The 23,474-nt window shown below is 41.6% G+C and overlaps 2 protein-coding genes across 2 annotated transcripts; one reads left to right on the plus strand and one right to left on the minus strand.

Moving 5' to 3' along the window:
• The first annotated feature begins 10,931 nt into the window (after positions 1–10,931).
• On the plus strand, positions 10,932–11,877 carry LOC113441682 (olfactory receptor 52M1-like). Its single transcript, XM_026708810.2, is given in 2 exon segments — positions 10,932–11,195; positions 11,197–11,877. Coding segments are annotated over 2 exon segments (945 nt in total).
• An 81-nt stretch (positions 11,878–11,958) lies between these two features.
• LOC113441683 (olfactory receptor 52P1-like) lies at positions 11,959–23,255 on the minus strand. Its single transcript, XM_087937861.1, is given in 5 exon segments — positions 11,959–12,066; positions 13,228–13,312; positions 20,424–20,776; positions 20,779–21,314; positions 23,234–23,255. Coding segments are annotated over 4 exon segments (1,068 nt in total). The 5' UTR covers positions 21,301–21,314; positions 23,234–23,255.
• Between the last annotated feature and the right edge of the window lie 219 nt (positions 23,256–23,474).

Here is a 23,474-nt window from a genome sequence, read left to right on the forward strand (position 1 = left end):
AATAAGCCATGCTTAGTAGACTAAAGAACAAAATGGGAGTTGAAGCCGAAAATTAAAAGACATAAAAACTGGAGTTTACAAGGTTTCCTCTGCCTCCTCCTCTTCCTTGTGAGGAACACACACAAACACACACATACAGCATTTATATAAAACAATACAGGCAGTTTCCTATAACACATATTCAGGTTCTGATTCATATTTAGCTTCTACTATGTCCTAAATTGCTACACATTTCTTGGATCTCTACTTCCCAGATCCTCAGTAGTTTGACTGCTCCTCACTTGAAAAATAGAATGGAACCCATTCCCTCCTTTTTAAATATTAACTCAAGAGAGAAGTCTTCTTACTTCTAAGTTGCTCAGAGTTTGAATTTCTCGGGTTTGATAGTATTTATGTAGATCGACTGGTTAGCTCTGATTAATGGAACACAGTTAAGTCTTTCATTTTTAACTCTGTCACTTTGAGCTCTTGAGATAGGATTTCTTACTCTTGCAATTTTGTTTGCTCCTTCCTCCCCTCCCCAATTCCACAAAGGTAGCAGGATAACTATAGGACAAAAATCCTTTTGACCATCTACTCAGACTCTAAAGCCATAGAAACAGAATAAATCACATCGCTGGGAATTTCCTATCCAAATCCATTTATTTCAATTCCTTTTCCTATTATCTTACTTTTTGCCCCCACCAACTTTTTCTGCTGATGTTCTCTCTTTTTGTTCTCTCCATTGGGGAAGGTTTTCCTTTCCCAAGAATGCCTTTTCTAAAGTTTTACAACTTCCTGGACATTTATCTACAGTCATTTTAGGTCATTCCTGATCATTTGCAAGGAATGGCCATATGCAAATTGTCCCAGTGTGTCATGCTTTCAGAACACACATTGGGGCAAACTCTAGATTTGTTTTGTACAACAACACAAACATAACAACACAAGAGCAAACAACAGATACAAACTCAAGGTAAACCACACCAAACTTGATTGCAGGAAATACGACTTCAGCAACAGAGTGGTCAATGTCTGGAATACTCTAGCTGACTCTGTGGTTTCTTCCCCAAACCCCAAAAACTTTAACCTTAGTCTGTCTACTATTGACCTCACCCCTTTCCTAAGAGGTCTGTAGGGGGCATGCATAAGCGCACCAACGTGCCTACCGTCCCTGTCCTATTGTTTCTTTTCTTTTTTATTTTTCTTATATGTATCCATATATTCATAACTATGTTTTTGCTTATACCTATTATCTTGTAAGCAACTGACAAATAAAATAAATGAAATAAATGATCAAAAATGATCAAAATGAACTAGCAAATGGGTGGAGTTTAAAATCCTCCTCTCTTCAGCCTGATACCAAGTAGAGTAACTTGTGTGTTTCCCTCCAGACCAAAGAGACTCTCCCTGCCTGGATGGAGCTTCTGTTTGTTCTTCCTCCCTCCCACCTACAAGTAGAAAGTTTCTGAAGGGCAGTAAACTGAGATCATTGGGCAAAGAAAGCAGTCTGGAGAGTTGACTTTTTCTGCCTGGACTACCTTCCCAGGAGAGTCACGCTGAGCACAGAGGCCAATTAACTTTAATGAGATGGACAATCCTGCTGAGCCATCCAGGGCTGGCTGGCACCAGAAGACCAGGGCTGCTGCAACCATTGCCACTATCCCTCAGGGTTGATAGATCCAGCCTCTCCTTTGGGCCCTAATTTGATAGAGAAAACTTTTTTGGATGTTTGCGGGACAACTTGGCTCTCTCCCTTGCACCTGCCCAGTCTGAATCCCAGCTGACATTTCCCCTCTGACTTTTGCTAAGAGTCTATTATGTTTGCTAAGGGTCAAGAGGGCTCCCGTTGCAGGCTACTATGGAAAGTAGGCCTTTGAAGCAGAGGGAGGAGCAACTTTTCTAGTGACAAAAGCAAACAAAACCTTGAAAACCAAGAAACCATCCCACGCTCTCCTTTGGTGAACATCAATGGCTCTTCATTGGCCATTATGTTCTCCATTTATCCAGTTTGCTTCCATCATTCTTTCTGCATCAGTTTACAAACTGTTTCCCCAAAGCTCAGATGCCTTTTGGGGCAGGTTTTGTAGGCCTTTTCCCCAGATGAACATTTTTGTGGAACCACATCCTCCATTTCCTCTCTCCAAGAGTTAGCAGGGAATCTAACAGGCCTTGGAAAAGGAGCAGATCTTATGATGCTCCTATCTTATTTATTTCTAGAAAACCTTTAGAACTTCTTGCCTTTGATGCTTTTTGGACTGCTAGTGCAAAACATGGATGCTATTATAGAATAGAATGTGGCCAATTAATATAATCTTATTTTATTATTTTGGGGCTGCTTTTATACTTCTTAGCCATATGCACCAATGCACGCATCTCACTGATATCTAGGGAATTTTACCTCAGAGTGTCATAATATCTGACAATAAACCAAATAATACTGTAAAATAACAAGTTTAAAAGCAGATAAAATATTATAGTGAATGAGAAAACAAAAAGATGGATATGTTATCTAATGAAATCAAAAAGTATCCCAAGTGTCATTTAAAGCTGCAAATAATCATTTTCAGAATAGAGTAGGGATAATGGCATGCTATTCTTCTGCACTCGGTGAATCAAATTTTAAATGTTGGGGTTGTTGAATGGGGAGGAAGAAGAGGAGCAAAGGCCTTCCCAGCAACATCCCGTTCCTTGGTGGGACCCTCCCCCTCCCCAGAAAGGACCTCCAATTTCTTTTGGGGGCTCTGAGCAGGAAGAAACCATTCCCTTATTCTAATACCATTAACTTCCTCAAACTCTCAAGGCTGGTTTAGTTATGTGGATTTCACTTGCAGTTTTGAAGTTCAGGCTGTGATTTTTAGGAGGAAATTCCACGGGACACCACACTGGATTATTTATTTATTTTTTGCAAGAGACACATTGGCTCTCATTCTTTGTGCTACATTCTTCCTTTCTTTTGATTTGGGGAGTTAGTAGTTCATTCAAACTCCATTTACTATGCTTTAAAAATTGTAACCAGAGTCACACATTACAGGCAGTCGTCAACTTACCAGTTGTAACTGGTATACTTAGTGACCGTTTGAGGTGACAATGAATCTACCAAAAGATATTTGCAACCTGATTTCAAAGTTATGACGGCTGTACCCCCCCCGCCCCCCACCCCCCGCAGTCATGTGATTGCATTTTGGCTGCTTGGCAACAAGCTCATGTTTATAGCTATTTGCAGTGTTCACGTGACTGCAATTTTTAACGTTTTTTCCTGTTTCTGGCATTTACTTTCATTTTCCAGCTCCTGTTGCTTATAATGGATTTGCTTAACATGCAGCAAAAAAATGTCAAAAGGTCTGGTCTGGTCACATGGTGACTCATTTAATCACCACAATAACAACTATAATTCTGTTTTCAGTTACTTATCTATTTTTGGGGTTGTCATTTCACACAAAATTCGTCCAGGTTAACATTAATTCAAATTTAAGGAAAATCTCATCTGCAGGATTTTATCCATTGTTAAAAAAAATGATTTAAATAAAATCCACCAGATGGCAGTATGGTTCATTTACCAAGATCCCGGTACAAAATGCATAATCTGTAAAGGTTTTTTCAGGTTTAAAACAAGTGTACATTATATATAATTTGCATCACTTAATGCCACTGTTTTACACCAGTTATTTAGTCTCTCTCTCTCAAAATTATCTGCTGCAAGTTTTCACAACATGCTTCAGGATTAAACATAACTCTCAAAGTTTTGTTTCTTATCCTTGCCTTTGGGCTCTCTCGCTCTGTGTGTGTGTGTGTGTGTGTGTGTGTGTGTGTGTGTGTGTGGTGTGTGAGAGAAAGGGGGAGGGAGGAAGAGAGGGAGAGAGAGAGAGGACAGAAATGTTAAAGATGGCTAGGAAATCATTCAAAGACAGCAGGATAAGTTGTTATTAAAAATGATTTCTTTTGACCTTTCAGCAAAATGAATGCTTGGCTTTTCCCACAGGCTGTAGGAGGCATGTTCCAGAACTGAAGACTTGGAAAATGTGGGTCTCTCCTTCCCTGATGCAAATCCCAGTTCTCTTGGCTGTACCTGCCTCCTCTTGGCTACTGTGATGGATTGCATCACCCAGCCAAGAAGAACAAGGACAGCTGGGCCCAGGGCCTGACTGGTGCCTTCCTGGCAAGCTACCAAGAAAGTCACCATTCTGGATTTCCTTCCAGGCTGAAAGTAAGTGGGTAGCTCCAGGCATGGAGGTACAGTTGACAGGCTCATTCGTCATTTACAAGGCTGGCTGAATAATCCCAGACTTGCTGTGTTCTCTCCTCACAGCTGAGGTCCAGGACTGCAGACCAGCTATGAGAAAAGAGAGGGGTATCTAGCAAACTCTGAATGGCACCCAGAATACTTTTTTTTTAAAAAAAAGGTCCATTGTGACATATATTCCCAATCAATCAGTTTGTTTCCAAAGGAATTCTGCAGCCAGAAGCGTACAGCAGTTTTACAGGGTAGAAACCCCGAAAGAAATGAAGAGCTATCCAAGTATGGGAAAATGTATGGGAAGTTGTCCTGGACAGGCCTGGCTGGGCTCCCTCATGAAGGTCCCTTCCATGGTTTCATTTTTGTCTTTCTGTTGGAGTTGGAAGAATCTCTTGGCCAGACCCTTTTCAGCATCAGCTGTTTGCTCGAGGATCAATTCAAGCAAGGCAGCTCTTTTGATGAGGAAAGACTTCCCGGCTCTTTCTAACCTTTCTAAGGTCTTGCAGTAACTACTGGGTGGAAGCTGTGGAGTTGCAGACTCCCATGTGTTTTACATTCATCATATTCGTATTCATGATCCATCTGTGAGGACTCTGGACTATTAACTAGGTGATGGGCCTAGGGCTTGATCCAGGCTTATGGCCTTTATAGAGCTAAAGTGGTAAGAAGATTGCTCTTGCTTACAGGAAAATGTATGCATTTATTTAATAACAAGTTTGTTGTTCCATTCCAGCTTTGAGTCTCTGGATGGGCTCTAATTAAGTTTGGATAATGTCCAAGTGGAGTCTTTGAAGATGTGGCAGCAGCAATACCAGTGAACTCCAGATAATGTCCTGTCATTTGCAGGTGTCTCTATGTTATCTGTCTCCCTCCCAGAGCCTTTTGCAGGGCCTTGACAGAAGGAAGGGCTGGGATTGGCCATTTCAGCAACTACTTTCTAACGTCTCCCTTGGACTTGGAGATGTTCCTCAGTCACCAGCTTAAGCAACAGTAGCTGTTTTTGCATGCTGAACCCAACGGCCACATTGAAAGTGTGTAAAGTTTCTCCAATGTCTCATGAGATAAAATGTCCAGGGCTTAATTACTGAGCTACCACACCTAACCGCCTGGCTAAATTCAAGTTGGCCACTTTGGTCCAGCAGGCACTAATGAGGACCAGGCTATTAACTATTGCAAGAAACAAACAACCACACGCTGCTTCCTTGGGGCCCCACTTAAATGGTGAGCAGAGCTTGCTGGGCTCAAGGGGGTTGGTACATTATCAAGTTATCCCAGGTGAAGAGACAAGTCCCTGAAGCTGGCCATCCTGAAGACCAGAGGAGTAACATGTGAAATGATTTTGTTTCCTATATCCATCCAAACAAATGAGATTAACAATAACTAAATAAAATGGGGGGGGGCTTTATTAATGAAATGAGTCATCTATCTCCAACTCCCCACTCTGGCTCTTCATGGCCCCTTCACACAGGGGCTCGTGAAGTGACAAAAGGAGCAGCCCCTGGACAGGTTCATATCATGTAGGGAAGGATATATCTTGGAAACACTATATCGGAAAGTTGTCCTGTCCCGGGCCATGTGCACCTCCCCAGGAACATGGCTGACTTCTAAGTTCATCTTGCAACCATATTCTGTGAGGATGATGGCTCTTCTGGCCAGCCACCAGATGGGAAATGCCACCGTGGCTCTCTGCCTGAGGGACCCATTTCTACAAACAAGGCTGATCCAACTTTCCTTTTCTGTTGCTGCAAGTTGATTTTGTAAAGGCTTGCAATTATTTTACATATCTCTGCACATAAGCTGATTTACAGAATAGAAGACATTTGGAAATGTGTATATGTGTGTTTATGTGGGCACTGCAAAGCATTTCTATATCCCCTCCCCAAATACGCTATTATATTTATATCTCTGGTCTGTCCATCCATCCATCCATCTGTCCATCTGTCCATTTGTCCATCCGTCCATCATGCCCCTGGCCAAGAATAGCTTGTGCTCTACATAGTGTTCGTGGGAAAGATTCACAAGCAAAAAGGGGGGAAATGAAATGGATGAGGTTGTGGGTAACAGGAGATGACAACTGGGAAACTGAGTCAGGGCTATACTGAGACCACATACCCAGTTTTCTGTGTAGGAAACAGATGCTGGATATAGGTCTTCCTGCTTATTCCTGGGACAAGGATCTGTACAAACTATGTTACCCTCTTCTATTCAGGAGTTCCAGAATGAGTAAAATGGTTGGAGACTCGTACTTTCATTGTCATAATCGTGACAAGTTATTTACACCATTTTCTGGTGAGGGGAGCAGGAAGGATGTGGGAACACCTCTTGAATCTATCGGCTCCCCTGCAGCTTCTTGGAATAGTGGAAAGCAGCCTTCTCTGTGGTCCCATAGCTATCACCAACCCTTGCAATAGGTTGGCTCTTCACACACAAAAATGCATTTTTTGTAGATTAAGAAAAGAATCTACAAAAAATGCATTTTTGTGTGTTTTAAGAAAAGTTTGGCACTTTAGACAGCTGCCTAGCTTACCTATATGGACAGTGCCAGAGAGGGCTGGACATAGATGCTAAGGGAGCCATGGAAACCCTGAAGTATCAAAATCTGAAAAGCAAAGTTGAAGGATTATGGCATGAAGTAGTTGTGGTGGCCGCAGTAGTTACCAGCACAACCAAAAGAATTTCGGATGACACTTTGAGAATCTGTACATATATATATGAAAGATTACAAAAAATACAGCTATCCAAGTTAACAAGAAACAAAGCAAAAAAGGAGGGAAAGGGGAAATATGTTTAGGTCACACCTATTAATCAAATCTGAAACAACATTAGGCTCACACTACAAAAGTCTGATTGTAATTCTTATTGCAACAAATGGATCAACACTTGACTCATTTGAAAAACATGGATTCCGCACTTGCAGGAAAACACCAGGAAGACAAAAAAATAAAATGCTAACCACCTTTCTGTAAAAAAAATAAAAATAAAAATTATGATTCTGTAACATTGCAAGATATAAAATCTATGTCATAAAACAGTGCTGGATTTAGACCAAAAATAGATAAGTTATAGCTTAGGGTCTTACAAAATTTCAGATTTTTTTTTTTTGCTTTTAAATTTTTATGTAGCTCTTTATGTGTACTGTAATCTGTGAGAGAGATCAAGCCAGACAAACAATAAATGCTAAACATAAATCAACTTATTCTGCTCATCTTTCCTGTTACCTGTTCCAATGGATATCTTATGATTTATCACTTTGTTGTTTGTACCTTATGATTTATGACTGTATCATGATTTATGATTTATCACTTTGTTGCTTGTGTGCGCACCGAGAGCTTATGAACCAAAGACAAATTCCTTGTATACCCAGTCACACTTGGCCAATAAATAACCTATTCTATTCTATTCTATTCCATTCCATTCCGTGATCATATCATATCTAAAATCAAAATTTGTCATCCACGTTTACATCCTCCCAATTCCCTCTATGGACAAGTGCCTGGATTTCAGTAAAGATTTAGGTGTAGCACTGTTCTGGGACAATTACTACTTAGCCAGCAGCTTTCTGAAGTCCAGACTTCGTCAGCTGGAAAGGGTGGAGATGCAAGAAAGGAAATGATGATGGGGCTGGATGGGCAAGGCATGGGACTGGGAACTTTTCTAGGTTGGCTGCTTGGATTTGTTACACTAAACCTTTTCCAAGAAATGGAGGAAGAAAAAAAATTACAGCAGTTATATGCTACTTTCCTGCACCTACATTTGAAGAGATCATAACAAAGCTGCCTTGAGTATGAGGGAGCGTAAAAAAGAAAATTGACCCTACACAAATCAATAAATGAAACAGCAGCATAAAAGCAAGGCTACTGACCAGAGCATCACTGTTATATATGATACAGCAACAGTTTTAAAAATGCACATAAATAAAACACCAGCCATGTTTCAGAAGTTTTGAAGTGTTTCGTTTCCATCTGGCCATTTCTGGGATGGAGAGATTTGTGGGGGGAGGGACCCCTGATAGAATATTCTTATCTTCCAAAGTGAAAAGACAGGATAAGTAAGAGTTTGGTGGCCAAGCAAGTGGACTTGGAGTAGAAAATCCTCCACTGGGAGAATCTGCTAAAATGGTTTTTGCTTACTAAGGAGTTATGCCTACACATAGCCAGACTAAGGGAATGATGGGAACCTTACTTTCCATTTAAGTATGTCTATCAAAAGAATGATTTGCTCAAAAAATATTTTGTTAGATCTTATTGATGCTTTGAGGTTTTCAAGCTAAACCAACACTTAATTGCCACTGGGCCCTGCTGGCTTGAAAAATCCCTCAAGGTGCAAGAATGAAGTACCAGCCAACATTCTTGTAGAAGTGACCAAGCTGACTTGGCAGTTTGGTAAGTTAAATGGGTGGTCATCTTTGTGGGGTGGACTTTTAGTGAACAGAATTCAGGCTGGGGTGGGAGCTCGGCAGGATGGGTCCCCTTGCAAAAGTTCAGGGATCCTGGCCAGCTTCTGTTTACACAAAAGTGGGGCTTGCTGCTGTGACCCATTGCCCAGGTCGACAGCCTTGCTCCCTGCTCTGGTTTCCTTGATCAGAAGCTGATTCCTTCATGTTGCTGGGGAAGGGAAACTGCAAGAGGTTGGGTCTCAAAGGAAGAAAGTGAGCCGGGGCAGCACTTGATGATGGCTGTCTTCATAAGAGGCTGATCTGGAATCCTACCACCAGTTTAACTGAGTAGGGCATCATATGATATTTTCAAGGCTCCGCAAGATTTCTAAAACCAAGGAATTGTGCTAAGTAATTCATTTGCGTGGTTTTCCATTATGGGCCTAGAGGGTAATAAATGCAAAATATATTGAAAAACATGGATTTCACTTTTAGGAATGAATGCATCTGAGTTTCTTATCCTGGTTTTTCCATAGAAGGTCCACATTAAGTTTAGTATTTAGCTTTGTTGCTTCCAGGACTGGCTACCCAGTGGTCCCAACAGAAGCCCATGGACCAAACCCACTTTCCTTTTCAAAGGACTGTTCTATACCTTATTGGGGTGGGGCATGGTATATGCTGGACAGTTTGTTTTAGCATGATGCTCCTTCAATTCATTTCCTTTCCACCTCATTTGGGTCCACATGTCTATCTGGCAGTCAGAAAATGTGGCATAAGAGTAAATTTGTAGAAACATTTTTTGTGGGGTTTTTGATGAATGACTGAGAGCCCAAAGGCTCTTAAGAACATGCTACAGTACTGATGTGATGATCTAGATACAGAAGTCATAAGCAACTCAGCAGAGGATCAGAACAGGGGCTTGTAAGAAGATTATCACAGTTATAGAAGAGGCTGGGAAGCCATCTTTATCCACTTGCCCTTTCCTCCAAGCAAGATGAGGCTAACAGGATTGAGCAGGTGGGCAACCCCATTATTGGAAGCATACAGACATACAAGGAAATCTTACGAAGAACTGGATTTTGACTCCAGGAAAAATTGGGATTAATGGAGTTCAGGTATGGTTATGCATGATAGGTGTGCAGCATATTGATTTTAATCTGGCTGCTGTTGTGTTTATTTTATTTTATTTATTTTATTTTGTTAAGCGATTATAAGATAGCAGGTATAAGCATGGTTATGAATACTTGAAATGGATACATATAAGAAAAAAAAACGTGTTGCCATGAATTAGCAAATGGAGAGAGAAAAGTGGAGAAGAAACTCAATCAAAGGGTAGTTCTGATGCCATAGGGATTCATGAGCTAGCCAGAGCTGTTATGGGGAGATGTCGAGGTAGCAGCACATTGTTCTGGTATATAGGTGTTAGAGTCTGGAGCCCTGGAGGACATCTGCCACTTTCACTGCTAGGGGATACAGTGCTGATCTGCCCCAAAATTGGAAAGAGGGAGAAGGGGGAAAAAAAGAAGGGGGTAAAAAAACAATACAGAACTGGCTGGAGAGAAAAGTTGAAGTTACATGAGTGTGCAGAGCAGTCATCAGTTCTTGAGTGGTGAGGAAGAAGAAAGATCCATGGGTGACTTTCCAGGAAGAATAGAAGCAAAGACCCAAAGAGATGACATCTTCACCCAAGATGGGAATGAAGAAAGGGGTCATTGGTCATTGGCGAGGTCCTGGTCTCTGGAGAAGGACTGGGCAAAAGAGCCTGAAAGAGATAACCCTAACCCAACAGAGAAGTAGAAGATGATTCTTTGAGTGGTTCCAGGAGGAGTCAAGCTACGACTGAACACAAGACAGTAAAATTCCAGCCCATTGCTTTCTTTTCATTCTCTCTTGATAAGCTCAGAAACAGGGGACGGAGATGGAGAAAATAGAGAGCCCGTGGGAGAGGTTGAAAGGAGTAGACTCGGAGAGAAGGTGAACCACAGGATTCACCTTGCTGTTGTAAATCCTGTTGTAAATCCTTGTTGTAAATAGCTCTGCCATTTAAAAAGCATAAAAGCCCCTACTGTCTTGTTTTTCTGTGTTAATTGCCTCCCTTGCAAAGCAAGATACACCTCCAGTTCAAAAATAATCCCATTCACACTGAGAGAAGGTATTTCCCCTTCTTTTAAACTTGCTTTAAAAATTGTTTTATGTTTTTATTATAGTTCGCTGCCCAGAGTTCCATTGGTTAGGTAGATAGCAGTATACATTTTTTAAACAGGCAAACAAATAAATAACTTTAAATATTCATGTTTCCAACTGCAGGAATGACAGTCTACCCTGGGATGTGCTGATGATATGGCCTCTGCTTTCTACAACACCTGTCTCAGCCCATCTAGCTTCTTTCACATGGGCGTTCCTCAACTGGAAACAGTCCATGCATTGCTGTCCATTCCCTTTGGCTCCATGTACATCATGGCAGTGTTGGGGAACTGCACCATCCTCTTCATCCTCAAGGCAGAGCCCAGCCTCCACCAGCCTATGTACCTGTTCCTTTCCATGCTGGCTGTAACTGTCTCCGCCTCTGCTCTGCCCAAGCTGCTCGTCATCTTCTGGTTCAACAGCCAAGGAGATTGGCTTCGACTCATGCCTGCTCCAGATGTTCACCATTCATTCTTTTGCCACTGTTGAATCAGGGATTTTCCTGGCTATGGCTTATGACCGTTATATGGCAATATGTACCCCATTAAGACACAAGACCATCTTAACCAATTCAACTGTTGTTAAGATCGGGGTGGCAGCTTTCATGAGAGGCGTCCTCTATATCTCGCCCCTTCCTTTGCTTGTGAGGAGACTGACTCACTATCACACCAACATCATCACACATTCTTATTGTAAGCACATGACTGTGGTGATGCTTTCCTGTGACAACACCTCCATCAGAAACATCTATGGCATGGCAATTGGCTTTCTGGTGCTCATCATTGATTTACTGGGTATTGGTCTGTCTTATGCATTGATTCTCCTGGCAGTGATGAATTTAGACACAGCAGAGGCCCGGCTCAAATCTTTTAGCACTTGTAGTTCCCACATTTGTGCCATCTTAGCTTTCTACATCCCCGCAGCAATCTCCTCCCTGACCCATAGGTTTGGCCACCAGGTGTCTCCTCCAATTCACATTCTTCTGGCCAACTTCTATCTCATCTTTCCCCCTGCCTTAAATCCTATTGTTTATACTGTTCAGACTCAAATAATGCAGAAGAAGTTAGTCAAGATGTTATCCTGGCCCAAAGGCCTTTTGTAAGCTTTTTAGAAAGGTATTTTTGTTGTCCTTTAATGACTTTTAATGAATTAATCTCAATCCTGAGCTGTCTAGATATTAATGTTAATGTCCTGACATGATGCCTGGAGGTTGTTTGAGTCTACATGGGGTGAATAGGCTCAGGGAACTCAGATCTGCCAATGCCAAGTAGCTGTAATTATTTGGACTCCCCTGGAAATGGAGATTTAGAGAGTGATAATCATTGGTCTTAGGTGGGATGCTACTTTCCCATTCAAACTGAGGACCCTCTTGGACTCATTATTCCTGCTTAGGAGCCTGTGGCACTGTAACTAAGAAAGTCCAACTGATCCAATTGATGCACCAATTGTTCCTACTCCTAGAACAGGAGTCCTTTCAGATGATCACTTATGCACTAGTCATGTCATCATTGGACTATTGCAATTGATTTTACACTGAGCTGCTCTTGAAACCATCTAGAAGCTACAGCTGGCCCAAAATGCAGTGATGCACATCATGATGACCTGTTATTTATTTATTTATTTATTTTATTTGTCAATTGTTTACGAGATAAGTAAAAGTGTATACATAATTATGAATACATGAAATGAGTACATATAAGAAAAATAAAAGAAAAATAAAAGAAACAATAGGACAGGGACGGTAGGCACGTTGGTGCGCTTATGCACGCCCCCTACAGACCTCTTAGGAAAGGGGTGAGGTCAATAGTAGACAGTCTAAGGTTAAAGTTTTTGGGGTTTGGGGAAGAAACTACAGAGTCGGGTAGAGTATTCCAGACATTGACCACTCTGTTGCTGAAGTCGTATTTCCTGCAATCAAGCTTGGTGCGGTTAACCTTGAGTTTGTATCTGTTGTGTGCTCTTGTGTTGTTATGGTTGAAGCTGAAGTATTCATTGACAGGTAGGACATTGCAATGTATGATTTTATATACCATGCTTAAATCAGACCGAAGACGGCGTAATTCAAGGTTTTCTAGTTCTAGAATTTCAAGTCTGGTGGCATAAGGTATTCTACAACGAGTAGAGGAGTGGAGAACTCTTCTTGTGAAATATTTCTGGACTTTCTCAATTGTGCTAATATCAGATACGTAATGTGGGTTCCAGACTGATGAGCTGTATTCGAGTATTGGTCTAGCAAATGTTTTGTATGCTCTAGTTAGTAGTGTGATATTACCAGAGAGAAAAGCTACGTAAGATTAGGTTAACAACTCTTAATGCCTTTTTGGCTATGTAGTTGCAGTGGGCACTAGCACTTAGATCATTAGAGGTGAGTATTCCAAGGTCCTTTACAGAGCTTGGATCATCAACAAGATCTTGACTATTCAGCTTGTATTTTATTTTCGGATTTTTTTGCCAATATGTAAGACAGAGCATTTATTTGTTGAGATTTGAAGTTGCCATTTGTTTGACCATTCTGATACACAGTCAAGATCTTTTTGAAGGGTAGCAGTATTGTCTGTGATATTGAACAGCTTTACATCATCAGCGAAAAGAACGCAGTTGCTCTTAATATGATCACAGAGGTCATTTATGTAGAGTATGAAGAGAGTTGGTCCTAGAACACTGCCTTGGGGGACACCACTATTGACAGGTACAGAATTTGATAGGACACTCCCAATTTTGACCATTTGTTGTCTGTTTGACAGGAATGCTTCTATCCAGTTATGCAGTTGTCCAGAGATACCATAGGATTTTATTTTAGTAGTAGTTTGTCATGTACCACTGAATCAAAGGCTTTACAGAAGTCTATGTAGATTGCATCTATTGTTTTGCCCTGATCAAGTTGTGTAGTCCATATGTTTTTGCAGTGTAAGAGTTGCAGATTACAGGATAGTTTTTTTCTGAAACCAAATTGTTTATTGGAGAGTAGGTTGTTTGTCTCTAAGTGGAGGATAATGGATTGGTTAATAATTGATTCCATGACTTTACAGGTGACGCAGCATAAGGAGATTGGTCTGTAATTTTCAACTAGGCAAGGGTCTCCCTTTTTGAAGATGGGGATGACTGTGGCTTGTGACCATAGGTTAGGCAAGGAACTGGTCCTGAAAGATTTTTCAAAGATTATGCTTAGAGGTTTGGCTATGGCAGTGGATAACTTTTTTAAGAAATAGGCACATATTCCGTCCGGTCCAATAGATAGGGATGGTTTTAGATTGCGTAGTGCTTTTTCAACATTGTCTTCTGTAAAATCGATATGTATTAGATCACTGTAGTTATCTGTGGTTCGGCTAGGAAATGCTGGGCATGATCCATTGCTGTTTACAAATACTGAGCCAAAAAATGTGTTAAAGATGTTGGCTTTAATGGTGTCATCGTTGCAGTCTTTACCATTAGGTCCTGTCAGGGGTGGGATGGACCTTGAATCTTTTAGTTTGTTGTTTACAAAATTGTAAAAAGCATTGGTGGAATTGGTGCTTAGAAGGTTTTCCTCTTGTTTAATGTGATAATTGGTGCATTCAGTCTTTATTTGGTGGCATAAATTTTTGTATCGGCTTTTGAAATTGGCAACGTGACCAGATTTGTTTTTCCGCCAGAGTGATCTCTTTTTGGATTGAAGTTTCCTTATTGTTATGGGCAATCTGTTTTTTTGTTTTGTTTTGGGAGTAGTTGTTGGTACATATAGTTTGATGACTCTTTGACTTCAAGTAAAAATATGTTGTAATGGTCTTCAACAGTGTTGCATCCAGTGAATAGAGATTGCCAATCAAGGGATGAGAGATCGTTGTTTATAAGATCATAGTTGCCTTTTTTGAAATTATAATTGGGGATCACATCATTGTGGTGGTTTTTGTGTGGACGTATGTTGAGACAAAAGTCAATCATATTGTGGTCACTGCTGAAAAGGGTTCTTTAGTTTGTATTCCGTAAATTAAATTCAAACTATTGCAGAAGATGAGATCGAGGCAGTTGTTTAGTCTAGTGTTGTTGGATACTAGTTGTTCCAGTCCCAGATTTGTAACAGCATTGTAAAAGGTTGCATGTATGGTTTCAGTTGTACATTCATTTAGGGTCCAGTCAATATGAGGCAGATTGAAATCACCAAGAAAGATAAAGGGTATGGGCAGGATGCTGCCCATGTTAGTAGTGTATTTAGCTTGTTTACATGTTCGATGTCGTAATCAGGTGCTCTGTAACATAGTAAGAATCGAATTGTGATATTTAAGGATAGTTCACAGATAATGGTCTCAGGAAGAGCAAGCTCCTGGGTAACTTGGATATTTTTAGATGTAAGGACTTTTGTAGAAGATAGCAACACCACCTCCTCTACGAATTTCACGATCTGATCGGTAAACATGATAGTCTCTTACTGTGGTAATGGAGTCAGGAGAGATGCATTGAGCCATGTTTCACAGACAAATATAATGTCGAATTTAGCCATATTTAGTAGGAGGAAAAATTCAGGTATTTTATTTACAAGGCTTCTTGCATTGAGTAGCTTGCATTTAAGGCCAGCAGTAGTTGGAATTGAGGTAGTTAGGGGCATACGTGCCTAGTCTTGGGTGATGGTGGATTGGTTGAGGTAGGGTTGTGGTTGAAGGTTAAAGCTGAGTTGCGGGATGTGTGACTTACTTTTGATACAGTCAGCATGGTAGTCAATGTACAGGTCCTTCTCTCCATTGTCGAGACGTTTTTTGAGTTCAGTGCGGAGTACACGGGAGCGGGCACGTTGCTGTATGGTTAGGTCAGGGCGACAACGGAGGTTCTTATAGTTGGTGTTGGTTTTGGCGAGTGAATTTATAGTGTAAATGAATTTGCGTTTGCTTGATTCATTTTTGCAATGATCAATCTATGTATCATCTGTGCTTCATGAGTTGTATTGGTTACCATTTCTGGGTGTAATTCAGTGTGCTGGTTATCACATATAAACCGTTGACATGCCATGGATCATAGTTTCAACAAACATACAACTACATGATTGGAAGTATATCTGGCCAACGGAGTCTCTTTTAGGTTAACTCCCCTCTTATCTCCTCCAAGTCAGCCAGAGCAATTTCTATCTTTGTGATCACAATGCCCATCAAATTGGAATATACTGAAGCCAATGTTTTGGCTTCAAAGTCTTGCAGTTTTTTCTTAGTTCACATTCCCACTAGTTGTCCCCAGCTCCCTTCTGGAAATGTGTACCTGAAACCTGATGGATAAGGAAATTTAGTCACAGATATGGTGGTTACCACTGGAGCAGGTCTGGTCACTTTTCTAAAGGAATATGTGGGATATATTTGCTATGCCCACAGTGCCAGTTACCAAATCCAATTTATTTCCAGTTATTCCAGTCTTCCAGTGCTGCAGTCCAGAATAACAAACAATACTGAAAATGTTGATGCTTGCCATGGCAACCTCCAACCAATGAGGTATGGAGGAGCCAGTAATGTCACAAAAATGACTTTAATTTGGCCTGGACCTGTTAGTTGAATAATAATAATAAAATGGTTGCATCTGTATGATGGCCTGGCCTATTAATTTATTGGCAAACTATCAAGGTTTTTTTGCAAGTAAGCTTAAATTAGCTTCAACTAGAATTGTCTGTTGAATCACTTTCTCTATGAATTTGCTTTTTTTTTTTTAGCAATTAGCTAAACACCTTCTCTGACACTTCACTGAAGAAGCTAAAGAAGCTGACCATAAATGCTTCAGTTATAGGAAGTGTTAATCTAACTGGCTAATTGTGGTTTTATTACAGTGCTGAACAATTTTGTAAGGGGCCCATTACCTGGAATAAGGAAAGGCAACAGGAAATTTAGCTTAAGTTGCTGGACAAATGCCCCAAGATAAAGATCTTATCATTAGCATGCTAAAAAGCATACCTAGAGGTGAAGAACTTACTAATTAAGTGCACATACACACACACACACACACACACACACACACACAGCATATTATAACATGTTAGCCTTAAATTGCACATGTCTTCAGTAAAGGAAGAAATTATGAAATATCAGAAAATTCTGGTGCATATGTGTGGTTTTAACGCTATAAAAACAGACTTCCAAAGATCAGCTGCATGCTTGATTTGGACTTCAGTTCCAAGTATACTTCTCTTTAATTCTGCACAGAAATAAAGTGTTGAACCTTAGTTTCCTCTTTCAGCATGATTATTGGCTCAAATTGTGCCAGGTAAAAGGAACCCAGTCTTGGACTGGGCCAACACACCCAAGATGGTTGATTCCTTGATTGCTCAGTAAAACAGGTGCCTGGACTGGATTTACATCTTCTGAAGAAACAAGCTGCAGCACCAAATCTGATGCTATTTTAAAATGGGTTAGTTGAAAACTTAGCTCCTTTTGGGTTTCTTAATTCCAAGGTCATTGTGAGCTTCACCTTGGTGCACTGTAGATTTGCAATGCTGGGACTGTAGCAGTGCCAATACCATCATCCTATTCAGGAAGGGCTTTGCTCCAGTGTGCTGGGAGTTGTATTAGCAAACTAGTAAGGCATATGGGACCAGACTAAGTGTCTTTGGATCATGAACACAAAAGGTAGAATTGGATTGATGTGAGATTTCAGAAATTGGGTGGTTTTGGATTCTCCCATCAAATTCAAAACTACACCACACAGATGGGGAAAGTTGGTAATTTGGGGTAAAGGCTTGCCATTTGGCTTTGGTAATTGAATTGTGGTATGCCCAGTTTAAGCATGCTACTCAATTTTCATGGGCTTCCTCTCTCAAAGTGGCCAAAAATCTAGGTAATTCTGATCCGTCCCCAATGCAATGGGTTTTCCAAGCAATGGATAATATTTCTACAGTGATTGATACCAATTGGGTAACAATGCAACCAAGCAAAGGATAGAGAATGATGCCAATAACATAAAATCACATCTGTCTAAGGAAATGGCATGGCTGAACAAATGGATTCTGGCCCATCCCCAGGAATGTGCTTAAAGGAGATTTCATTGTTCAATTTTTAGCAATTACAGAGCAGCGGAGCAACAATCTGCAGGGGATAAAAGGGGTCAGAATGGGGGATGCAGAATGGATGTGCAGTGGAAATCCTGCCTCTTCTTTATGTTCATTGCATCATGTAAAAGAGTTGGGACTTCAATGATGGGCACACTGGCAAAGACCAGGCAGGGGAAGCAGAATCCTGTTGTTGTCCCCACTGTACCTGCCTCTGAGCCTGGAGCCACTGAGACCGAGATGTATCCTCCAACCCCAGGCCCTGTAGCCATGGGCTGTCTCTTTTACAGCCATATTGTTCTTGGATGGATGCTGTGCTGCCCAGCTGTTGGACTTGGATTGGGTCTTCCCGAAGCAAAGGCAGAGGTGGTATTCAGCAGATTCTGACCAGTTCTGGAGAACCAGTAGTGGAAATTTTGAGTAGTTTGGAGAAATACCACCTCTGACTGGCCTGGCCCCATCTATTCTCTGCCTCCTGAGTGCCAGCTGATCATCTTCTTTTGTTGCCATGCAGAGGAGAAGGGAGCTGGAAGGCAGGTTAATGAGGTGGGGAGGGAATGAGGATATTGCAATAACTTTCCCACAGGAGTGGAGACGGAATGGAGATTTTACAGTATCCTTCCCCTGCCATGCCCACCAAGCCACGCTCACCAAGCCATGCCATGCCATGCCCACCAAGCTATGCCCACAGAACCAGTAGTAAAAAAATTTGAATCCCACCACTGAGCAAAAAGGTACATAAAGGTCCTATGTCCTTCTATCACCCTCCCTAAGCATCAGGAGGCATAGAAGGAGAGGTGGCATGAAGGGAGCCCAGCAGGAGGGAGAACTTTAGTTTTGGTCACACAGTCTTGCAATGTTCCAAGAGATGAACACATAACTTGTCCCAGCTGCTTCCAGTCCTGGGGCCCCAACAAACTATTCATTAGAAACAAGAAAGTTCAGACGGTTTAGCAGTTGCTACCCTCTTGTCTGTCCCTTACCTTTTGTGTCTTCTTGAAAGAAAGTGAATCCATGGTGAGCCTAACCAAGGATGTTCAAAGACAGGAGTGTATGGAACCAAATAGTAATAACCAACATATCAACTCTTCAACGGGGCCTCTGCATTTGATTCAGTAATTGTCCTGACTTTCCTTCCTCAGCTTGTACCAGGCATCCTTCAGATATATTGTAGCAGATACACTCCAGGTTTTTAGTTGACATGGGCAAATTACCCAGATGGCACCATCTTGGGAAAGTCTAATCCTGACAAGGTGTCTTATTAGTATTAACAGAGACTGAAGCAAAACCAATGGACAACCAGCTAAATATGAGCCAGCCGTGTGCAGCAGCCACCAAAAAAGATACAGTCAAGATCAAGGGAAGTACTAATACCACTCTATAAAGCCTTAGTAAGAACACACCTAGATGACTGCATCCAGTTTTGGTCACCACATTATAAAACAGAGGTTGAGACTCTAGAAAAAGTACAGAGAAGAGCAACCAGGATGATTCGCGGACTGGAGGCTAAAACATACAATGAACGGTTGCAGGAACTGGGCTTGGCTAGTCTAGTAAAGAGAAGGACCAGGGAAGACATGAAAGCAGTCTTCCAATATTTGAGGGGATGCCACAGGGAGGAAGGGGTCAAGCTATTTTCTAAAGTGCCTGTAGGCCAGACAAGGAATAATGGATGAAAACTGAACAAGGAGAGATTTAACCTGGAAATAAGGATAAACTTTCTGACAGTGAGAACAATCAACCAATACAAGACCTTGCCCTTGGAAGTTGTGGGAATGCCATCACTTGAGACTTTCAAGAAGAGATTGGACTGCCATTTGTCAGAAATGGTGTAGGGTCTCCCACTTGGGCGGGGGGTTGGACCAGAAGACCTACAGGGTCCCTTCCAACTCTGATTATCTGCATCTGTATCAATAATTTTAGATTTTATTTTTTTGTCCTACACACACACACACACACACACACACACACTCACACATACACACATAGAACTTAAAGTATTGAACATTCTTGGTACACTTCCCTTTCCCCGTGTTCCCCTGGATAACAACCCCGTGAGGTGGGTTGAACTGAAAAACGGTTACTGGCCCAAAGTCACCTGGCCAGTTTTCATGCCAAGGCAGGACTAGAACTCATCATCTCCTATTTCTAGGCAGCGCCTTTACCACTACACCAAACTGATTCTTAATTTTTAAATTAATTTTGCATAACCATTCAGTGAAACAGTGGTAATAATGCAATTTTAGAGCTCAGCCCAATTCTATACAGTTATAACATCAACACTTGTCCTTTGGGCAGCTTAATTGACTGAAGATCTTTGATAGAAGGAGCTTTTGAATCCAGCTGAATTGTAACATTATCCAGGTTATTGGAAGATTTAGTAACTGAGTGTTAAAGATTTCTGTTAGATCTGAAGTTTCGAAGTTTTCTGAGGAGAAGAAAGTTCTGAAAGGCAAGTGATTGAAGAGAACAGCAAATATGCTGATATACAGGCCAAACTTGGAGTTTCTCCAAGGTATATACTTTAGCAAATGATCTGAATATTAACATTTAAACATGAATGTCTAATGCCTGTGAGGTGTCCTTCTCACGCTCTGACTTCTAAAAATTGGAATCAAGGCTCAAATTGGGTTGCAAAGAATGGTTTTAGCTGGTGGAGTTGCTTGGTTTTCATGCCATAGATAATGGGATTCAGCATGGGTGACCCCAGAAGATATAGATCTGCCAACAAGATGTGGATATGTGCAGGAATATTGTGTCCCCAATGCTGAGCGTGAAAGGAGAAAAGGGCAGGCGTGTAGAAGATCAGGATGACACAGATGTGGGAGCCACAAGTGCTAAAGGATTTCTGCTGGGCTTCTTTGGAGGAGAGTCCCTGGACTGTTCTGAGAATGAGCACATAGGAGACCGCAATGAAGACTGAATCAGAGCCCACCACAAAGGTGGCTGCTGTGATCCCATAGATGTTGTTGGGTGTTGTCTTTCCACTGGCCAGCTTTACCACAGCTTTACCACAGCCATGTGCTCACAGTAGGAATGAGCAATGACATTAAGCCCACAATATGGGAGATGGTTAACCATGAAGGTCAAGGGTGTCATGAACCCAATGCCCCTCATGAATGCTGCACATCCAATCTTGATGGTAGGATGAGGTGAGGATGAGGTGAGGATGGTAGTGTAATGTAAAGGGGCACAGATTGCCACATAGCGATCAAAAGCCATGGCCAGCATCACATCTGACTCCACAGCTGAGAAGCCATGAATGAAGAACATCTGGGTCACAAAACCTTTGAAGCCAATTGTATGGGAGTGAAACCAGAATATGCCCAGGATCTTGGGCACAGTGGAGGTGGTCAGTATCAAGTCAAGGGTGGCTAACATGCAAAGGAAATAATACATAGGCAAGTAAAGGCTTGGTTCCCTTCTGACCACAAAGATAATGGTGATGTTCCCCACCAAAGAGACCAGACATATGAAGCAGAAGGGGAAGGCAATCCAGAAGTGAGCATTTTCTAGGCCTGGAATGCCCATTAGGAAAAAAAAAGGAAACACCTCTGGATTGATTGTAACAGGACATGGCATCTAACTGGCCTCAGCAACCATTTCACTACCTGTAACAGAGACAAGAAGATGGTCAGTGAAAGGGACACACTCATGAAATTGCAGAAACTTTACAGTTGGAGAGGTCCCTTCCAGGGAGTGCCATCCATCCTTTCCTTTCCCAACATTCAAAGTCCTTGAAAATTTTATTTAAATTTTTTTCATGACTTATTATAATTGGGATTGGCTTCTACATTATACATTTGCTCTGGTGGTTTGTTCTGTTGGTTAAATCTTGTCACATAGATTATTAAAATACCCAAAATTAAGAAAATGGGAGCCAAGTTGCCTGTCCCAAATACTATACATCAGTGGTCCCCAACCACCAGGCCCCGGACCGGTACCAGTCCCTGAAGCATTTTTTACCGGGCCACAAAGAAGTGGGCACTGCCATCTTGTTTTGACAGCACTTGAGAAAGTGCTTCCGGGTGAACTTGTCGGCCGTCGGTTGGAAAGCGGCGTTTGGGTGCTGAATCCTCACACCTTAGTTTCGTCGAGGGGGGGTGGCTTCAAACGAAGAGCCGTCCCGATGGCAGTGGAGTCTCGCATTAGGAGGAGATTAAGAAAGAGCCCAAAAAGCCCATTGACAAAGGTACAAAGGAGGAGTTGAAGGTGGCGGGGAGGAGCGGGGGACGGCTGGCTGGCCGGTCGCTTGGCTTGCCTTGCCTTGGTCATGCGTGCTGATGCCAGTACCGGTCCGTGGATCATTTTGTGATGCCGGTACCAGGCCGTGGGACAAAAAAGGTTGGGGGCCATTGCTATACATTAGCTTCTTCTGTTGGGGATTTTTTTTTTTTTTGAGCTTTCTCTCATGAAATTGCAAGGTGCCGAAGCAGCATACATTTGCTGGGAGCATCCAGCTCAGAAAGTGAAGGGCGCTCTAAACCAGGAGAATCTGACCATGTTGGGACCACTAGACTGATTCCTTATCTGAATTACACACACACATACACACACACACACACACACACATTCCCACATGGAATAGCTCTGTAGACATCTGAGATGATTCCACCACATCCTTAAGGGGTTGATGAAAAAGGTCTATCCAGCTTGGACGCTTCTCTATACTGATTGGTAACAAAGAGGCTGGTTACAGCTTTCTCTCAAGATATATAGGGGGAGCATATGCAAAAACTGGAAAATTGGTGTGGGTGTGTGGATGCATTTGTGTTGTATGGCATAGAAGAAAAAGAAGACTAGTGGTCTCTCAGTGGAAACTAAGCCTGGAGAACTTCTTTAGGACCCTGCAATAGCAAAGAAAAAAAATTGGAGAAGAAGTCAGGAAAGCCCATAGTACAATGAGTTTGGGGAAATATCAAACTATTCCAATTTCCTTTACTGCTTATGAAAAAGATGTAGTGACTCATCTTTGGATGACCAGGTAGAGCTCCCGACTCTTTTAAACCTTGTCCCATTTAGGAATATCTCATGTGCTATCACAGCCCAAAAGACTATGGGTCCTGTCCAATCATGACAAAGGATGGAAAACTTCAAAACGGATTTGAAAAACTCAATGAACTTTTTCTTGCTTTCTTCCTCCAGTCCTAAGGTAGGATTGCCTTGCTAGATCCAACCCATTTTTCCTGGGTGTTTCAGAACACAAACAAAAAGACATTATGTTTTGTGGTCTGGAAGATATCACCTTCCTTCCTTCCTTCCTTCCTTCCTTCCTTCCTTCCTTCCTTCCTTCCTTCCTATTTTAATTTCAGGATGATCAGCACTGTAGGTGAGGCTATATCAGCTCCAACTCAAGGGGAGTCTGGAAGCCCCTTTTCCAACTAACTCATTTTATTAAAAGGCAGAAACTTGCACAAGCTATATCTCACTTCATGAGATATGTGGACTGATGTAGGGTTTAAATTGGGATGACGGAGGGAAAGAGAGGAAGAGAAATAGGTTTTGCAGATTTAGATTCCATAAGTGACAGTTTACAATCCCCTCATTAATTGTACAGACTACAGTTGTAGTACATTAGGAACTTGCAATCAGTAGTAGCTCTTTCTGAGTCTCCAGGGAGATTTAAGCAGTGTTTCCCAACACTGGTCACATTTACATGTGTGAATTTCAGTTCCCAGAATTTCCTAGTGATTTAAATCCTAAAA

The sequence above is a fragment of the Pseudonaja textilis genome, chromosome 7 (genome assembly GCF_049901715.1).
Source record: "Pseudonaja textilis isolate UNSWEBS1 chromosome 7, rPseTex1.2, whole genome shotgun sequence".
Classification (NCBI taxonomy): domain Eukaryota; kingdom Metazoa; phylum Chordata; class Lepidosauria; order Squamata; family Elapidae; genus Pseudonaja; species Pseudonaja textilis.